The sequence below is a fragment of the Aptenodytes forsteri genome, unplaced genomic scaffold (assembly GCF_000699145.1).
Source record: "Aptenodytes forsteri isolate BGI_AS27 unplaced genomic scaffold, ASM69914v1 Scaffold83, whole genome shotgun sequence".
NCBI classification, from domain to species: domain Eukaryota; kingdom Metazoa; phylum Chordata; class Aves; order Sphenisciformes; family Spheniscidae; genus Aptenodytes; species Aptenodytes forsteri.
In genome coordinates, this window is record NW_008795371.1 from 3,136,378 (window position 1) to 3,142,729 (window position 6,352).

At 68.4% G+C, this 6,352-nt stretch overlaps 1 protein-coding gene across 1 annotated transcript in view; it reads right to left on the reverse strand.

The window, feature by feature from the left end:
- STRC (stereocilin) overlaps positions 1-6,352 on the reverse strand; it is a 21,015-nt gene that overhangs the window by 3,399 nt on the left and 11,264 nt on the right. The window contains exons 6-19 of the mRNA XM_019472364.1: positions 5,485-6,201; positions 4,938-5,280; positions 4,494-4,556; positions 4,202-4,361; positions 3,683-3,863; positions 3,162-3,417; positions 2,793-2,908; positions 2,522-2,654; positions 2,061-2,243; positions 1,421-1,662; positions 926-1,046; positions 756-847; positions 248-383; positions 50-165 (exon numbers count right to left, since the gene is read on the reverse strand). Coding sequence (XP_019327909.1) covers positions 50-165; positions 248-383; positions 756-847; positions 926-1,046; positions 1,421-1,662; positions 2,061-2,243; positions 2,522-2,654; positions 2,793-2,908; positions 3,162-3,417; positions 3,683-3,863; positions 4,202-4,361; positions 4,494-4,556; positions 4,938-5,280; positions 5,485-6,201 — 2,859 coding nt within the window. The remainder of the gene's footprint in view (positions 1-49; positions 166-247; positions 384-755; positions 848-925; positions 1,047-1,420; positions 1,663-2,060; positions 2,244-2,521; positions 2,655-2,792; positions 2,909-3,161; positions 3,418-3,682; positions 3,864-4,201; positions 4,362-4,493; positions 4,557-4,937; positions 5,281-5,484; positions 6,202-6,352) is intronic.

Below are 6,352 nucleotides of genomic sequence, written 5' to 3' on the forward strand. Positions count from 1 at the left end.
TCGGGGGGCCGCCTCTGCGGCCAGGCAGGTGTCCTGCAGGTCCCCCAGCCGTGGCAGCAGGCTCTCGGGCTGGACACGGGCCACGCTCTCCCGGCCTAGGAACCCCACCAGCGGGCCCAGCCGGTCCAGGTCCTCCCCAGCCAGCTCTGTCCCTGCCGGGAGCCGCTGCAGGGGGGAGAGCAGAGGAGTGGAGTGAGAGCAGGCAACTGTGTCTCCCCATGCCCCCTGCGGGGCTCCCTCCCCTTACCAGGGAGCGCAGGGCCGCACGGGCCAGGGCTGCCCGGCGGGTGGCCGGCAGGGCCAGCAGGCTGTGGGGCTGGCGCGTCGCGTGGTCCAGCACCAGCCGCATCATGGTGTCAGGCAGCATCTCCACCATCCTCACCCTGCAGGAGCCAGAGCACGGCTGGGCACTGCAGGGCGAGGTGCTGCTCTGCCGAGGGATGAATGAGGCACCGAGCCTCATCCTGCAGACCCCCTCTCACAGCAGGGGTGCCCAGGCACTGGGCAGGGGCTGGCGCCAGGGCTGCCCCCAGGGATGGCCAGGACTGGGCTCCTGCCATCAGTCCCCGCTCCACACTCACGGGCAGCAGGGCAGGGGCTCGCTAGCCCCTTGGAGACACAAGGAGGGTGATGGGCCCAAGGAGGGGGCTGTAGGCCAGCAGGCAATGCTTTTCCCCACAGGGAAAGGGGGCAGTGGAAGCAGAAGGGGTGGCCCGTGTCCCTGCATCCCAGAGCTGGCTGCTCCCGACACCTACGGTAACTCCATGAGGAACTGAGGTCCCAGCCATGCCAGCTCCTCCTCAGAGAGCGCAGGACGCCTGAGCACCTCCTCCTGCACGCAACGCCTCTGGGGACACCGTGCTTTGAGTGCAGGACAGGGACAGGCTGCCCATGAGCCACTGGGGTCATGGAGCCTCCTCCTTACCAGGCTGGCAGGCAGAGAGCGGGGCTGCGCGTAGAGGGTCCAGACAGCCCCCAGGAAATCCTCCCGGCCCAGCTCCTGCAGCGCAGCACAGCTTATGCCCACCACCAGTGAACCCAGGGCACTGCAGGACAACAGCATTAGACCCTATCTGGGCTTCACCACCCCCAGGCCCACGGGGACCTGCTCAACCCTGCCCGGGCACCCAGCCCTCTCCCAGCTCCCTTCCCTCTGTGGGGCCCCAGAGGCTGCTCCCAGACACCCCCCATCCCCGTGCCCCAGCTGGCGCCAGTCGGCCAGCCCGGGCGGGCTGCTCTCACCCAGCAGTGCGGTGGCTGTGGTTAGCGCTGGCTCCCACCTCCCTCCAGAGGAGCTGGGCCTGTTGGGGGGGCAGCGGTGGGAGGCACGGGGGTGCAGCACCTTCCCCCGGAGCCCTGTGCCTGGCCTCTGACCTGCTGCGGGGACCAGGGTAGGTTCGGGTCCCATGGAGCCCCCCACAGAGCCTGGGCACTGGGACGCAGGAGCTGGAGGGGCAGCAGGGGCAGCAGGCAGTGGAGCCAGCTGTCTGGGGGCTGCAGAGCCTGCAGCAGGGATGCCGTCTGCGCCGCCGAGAGCAGGGGTAGGGCTGGCCCTAGGCATGCACAGCCTTGGACCTGGAGAGGGGCCAGGACAGCAGCCAGTGACGTGGGTCCCAGGCCTGGCAGCAGGGGACACAGCCTGGCTGCTTCCCCCACCGTCACCTGCAGAGAAACATACTGGCCTCACTCGGGCAGCCATGCCGCAGCAGGGCTGCACCTTGCATAGGGTGTCCCTGTGACAGCAGAGGGACTGGGATGGCTGGCAGCCCGCGCAGGCGTGGGGGTGCAAGATCTGGGCAAGGGCACAGCACCCGCAGCCCGTCCCTTTCCTGCAGAGGCACCTCAGACACTCACGTTGTCCCTCTGGACAGCCCGTGCAAGAAGGAAGGATGCCTGGGGGGCAGGACAAGGCAGTGGTGGTCAGCGGGGCTGGCACAGCCCCGGCAGGAGCAGGGGGCAAGGCTCAGAGGCTGCCCGGCTGCGCTGTGCTGGAGTCTCTGACGGTGCCCTGGGCCCGGGGGCCCCCCTGCCCAGGGTACGTGCAGCCAGGCTGGACTCACCTGGGCACGCGTCAGCTGTGTCGGCCGCAGCTGGGGCAGGAGGGTGTTCAGCTGGGCAGCTGACAGGCGCTCCACAAAGCCCACTCCCATCTCAGGGAGGACGCCCCTCCATGCTGGCAGCTCCCTGGGGCTCACCATGGCCAGGTTGGTAGAGCGCAGCAAGTCTGCCAGGGCGAGCATGACCTGCCGGCGCGGAGCAGGAGAGGCTGTGAGCCCGGGGCTGGTGGACAGCTTGCCCCACTCCCTGTCACAGGAGGAGCCGGCAGGGGAAAAAATGGAGCTGATGTGCTGCCTGACCAGGAGCTGCTGCCCTGGCACCCTTACTCATGCTGGCACATTGTGGCCAGGCTCCCCCAGAGAGCAAGGGCGTGGGAGCCGAGCTCCGCAGCGTACCCATCCACGAGGTGCCCCTGGGGGTGGCCTAGCACAGCCCACGCATCCCTCCCAGGGGGCCGGCTCACCCGCCCGTGCTGCCGTAGGGTCCCTGCTGCCGCACATGCCAGCAGGCTCTTCTCTACTGCCCCCCGGGGGTCCTGCAGCCATGCCAGGTCCTGCAGCTCCTCGGGGCTCAGGAAGCAGGCAAGGGCCCCTAGCCTGTATGGAAAAAGCCTGTTAGCAGGCAAGGGCAGCCCTGCCAGCACCCATCCTGGCCCTTGCAGCAGGACCAAGGCCCCGCACCAGCCCAGCTTGGGACATGGCTGTGCCGGCACTGGCAGCTCCTGTCACACTCACCTGCGCCCCAGCTCAGGGCCAGCCGCACGGCTCCTGTTCACCAGGCTGCTTGCTACGTGGCGGCCCTGCACCAGCCCCAGCCGCAGCGGCTGCCAGCCGTCACCCAGCCCCCAGATCTGGGCAGGCAAAAGGGGAGACTTGGCTCAGGCCTCCTGACCAGACCTGGGGCTCCCCGCCAGGGCTGTGGGTTCAGCGTGAGGGGCCAAGGAAGGGCATGTAGGGTTCCCAGCCGGGGGGGGTGCAGGATCAGGAGTGCAGGGTTGGGCAGGGTGGGATTCCCAGCTCGGGGGTGCAGGGAGGCCCGCCTGCCGTTGTCAGGCCGGGGGCGCAGGGGTCCCAGCTCACTGGGTGCAGGGTTGGGATCCCCACCTGCCACGGGGTGAGGGCGTGCTGGCTGGGCAGAGCAGCCTGCACGTGGGCCCGGGGCTCGCATCCCACCTGCTGGGGCGTGAGCTGCAGGAAGCAGCGCAGCGGCAAGTGGGGCAGCAGCGGCAGGACAGCACGGAGGAAGCCGAGGGGCCATGTAGGCACAGCCCCGAGGAAGGGGGCCTGCAGCAGGTGCCTAGCAAAGGCGGCCTTCTGCCCCTGCGTCAGGTGGGCACTGTGAGTCCGCAGGGCAGCGAGGCTGTGGGGACAGAGCACCAGGGCACAGCTGTGGAGAGACCTCCCAGGCCCGCACCAAGCCTACACCCACCTCAAAGGGCACCCCAGAGACCATCACCAAGCACGTGCCCCACAGAACCCAGCACCCAGGGGCACTTAGAGGCCTTCTGCATGGCTGTCGCATGGCCTGCTTGGGCTGGGGCTCTGCAGGTGATAGCAATGCAGGGCACAGGCCAGAGCCGGCCACACCACGTGCGCAGGCAGCCCCGGCACCCAGCGCTGCTTACACACTCTTGTTGGCCAGGAGGGACGGCGGGAGCCTCGCAATGTCGGACACGGCCATGAAGGGGATGAACTGTGACAGACTGACAAACAGCTGTGGGGTGAGATGGGGCAACCTGCGAAGCAGCAGCACGGCCAGCGACTGCATCGCCTCCTCCCCGGGCAGGGGTGACGGCACCTGCAAAGCTGTGTGAGCCCCAGCTCTGGCAGGACACAGCCCCAAGCAACCAGCGCAGGCCCAGTGCTGCCCAGCTGTGCCCCAGGAGAGCACCCCCTGGTACAGGCTCTGCACCCCTGCGCCTGGGCTCTGCACACACACACCCCATCCATGGGCTCTGCACCCCTGCACCAGGGCTCTGCAACCCCTCACACGTGGGAGCTCTGAACTCCGGTGAGCACAGACTCTGCACCTGCCCTGTGCAGTGTCTGTGCCCCCATGTGTGGGGGTCATACCCCCCACATGCTGTGCACCCCCCACACGCAGGCTCTTCCCCCCCATCACACTGGCTCTGCAACCACCGCACATGGGTTCTGCACACCCTGCCCCGTCCCAACCCCTCTAACCACCTCCCCACGCAGCCGGTGCCAGGAGCGGTGCAGCAGGGCCAGGAAGTGCTGCACAGCCTCAGGCCCCACCGCGAGCAGCAGCCCCTGGAAGCTCTCCTCTGGCATCTGCAGATATTCCTGTGGAGAGGCCATAGCTCAGCACAGCCGGAGGCAGGGACCCAGGCCACGGGAGCGCAGGGAGCAAGCAAGCCCTGTACTCCGCAGCATTCTGGGCAGGCCGGGAGCCAACCCGACCGGGGCAGGCAGTACCTGCACCAGGATCTCCAAGGCGGGAGCACCCTCGCTGTCCTGGAGCAGGTCCCAGAGCACAGCCTGCAGGAGGGAGGAGAACTGTACTCCCAGTCCTGGCCCAAGACCTTCCCCCACAGCTCCTTGCCCAGTGCCCCACAGTGGGTCTGGGGTAGCCTTGCTGCAGGGAAGCTGACCCAGGGGCAAGCAGGGTGGCTTTGCCCCAAGCCACAGCCCTGACACCCCAATCCAGGACTGGCCATTCCCAGCCACTGGTGGCTGAGCAGAGCATGTGTGCTGGTCCTGCTCCCACCACGGCTCGTACTGGACAGGGACCCCAGGCCTGGGGCCCACACCCTGGCCGGACCCTGCAGCCAGCAGGAGGGCTCCCGGGGTCTGGCACCCCAACCGCTGCCCCACACCCAGGAAGGTCCTCACTCGCCACCCCAGCACTGCCCAACTCACACTAAAGCAGCTCAGCAGCTCCCTCTTGGCCGAGGCCCTGTGCTCCCACCGCAGGTACTGGCCCACGGCTCGCAGGATGTCTGTGGACGCATTCGCCCTGAGCAAGTCCCAGAAGGAGGTATTGTCCAGGAGGCTGGAGAGGAGGATGGCCTCGCTCAGCTGCTCCCCGGCCGCCTGCCCAGCCTCCTCTTGTCTGGAGAGGGCCAGGCTGCGGTCAAGCAGGCGCAGGAGGTAGTTCACATGGGGGGCCCAGCCTGGAACCTCTTCCAGGCATCGCGGGAGCTGTGAGGCTAGCCCCAGCAGGTAGGCGGCCGGGTCCGGGCAGAGGTCTGCAGCATCCAGCCTGGGGGGCAGGGGCAGGAGCGCCAGGAGCTGCTGCAGCAGACAGCGTCCCCAGGGCAGGGCACCCTGGCAGCGCACCCCAATCACAGGCTGGGGATGCCCCAGCAGCCGCAGGAGGGAGGTGTTGGTGCACACCAGCTCCTGGAAGCAACTGGGACTTGCAGTCCTGCACAACTCCAAGAGGCCAGCGTTCCCCTGTGCCCACAGGCTCCGGCCCCTGAAGGAGCAGGGGTCTGCACCCCCAGGCTCTGAGGCACTGGGCATCTGTGTCTGGGGCTGGGGACCACCACACAGCTGGGAGAGCCAGGCCCAGAGATCAGTGGGCAGCAACTCACGGCTTCTGCTGCCACAGAGCCAGGCGCCCCAGAGCATGCGGCTTCCCAGGAAGCAGCTCCAGGCATCCTCCCAGCGCACACCCAGTGGGCAGGTGCTGCGGCTGGAGGGCTGGGCCCCCGCCAGGCCCCAGGCCAGGTCAGCACAGAGCTGCTCCAGCAGGACCTGCTGGGGCCCGGGGGTCTCCCTCAAGGAGGTGTTGCTGCAGACGGTACTGTTGAACTGGGCAGGGTAGTGCTCCCGGCAGGCCCGGGCCCATGCAGAGCCCCCCTCGCCCGCAGAGAGGTACCAGTCTGCGCTGGAGCAGGCAGCACCCAAGTCCCCCGGGTGCTGGCTGGAGCCCCGGGAGCTGTTGAAGAGGTTACAGTAGAGGTAGACGGTGAAGTTGGAGACACCTGGCAGCCCAGGGACGCTGTCATTACACACAGCCTCCAGAACAGGAGGCAGGAGCGTAGGCTGGCCCCGGGGCACGGCAGCTGCTGCCCGGGGGACAGGCTGGAGGCAGCCAGGGAGGGGTGGCGGAGCAGGGAGCACCCCAGCCGCGAAGCCCAGGCCCCGGGCATCCCAGCTGAGGTTGTGGTGGAAGCCCCTGGAGGGCAGAGACCACATCAGCGACCGCGCTGGCAGGGGCAGCCCCAGCACTGCTCTCCAACTTAGCTGCCCGCTGCAGCCCTGCCTGCCCCGGAGGAGCCCCTTGTCTACAGCCCAGGTGCCCGTGCTGCCTGTCCCATCCCACCTCA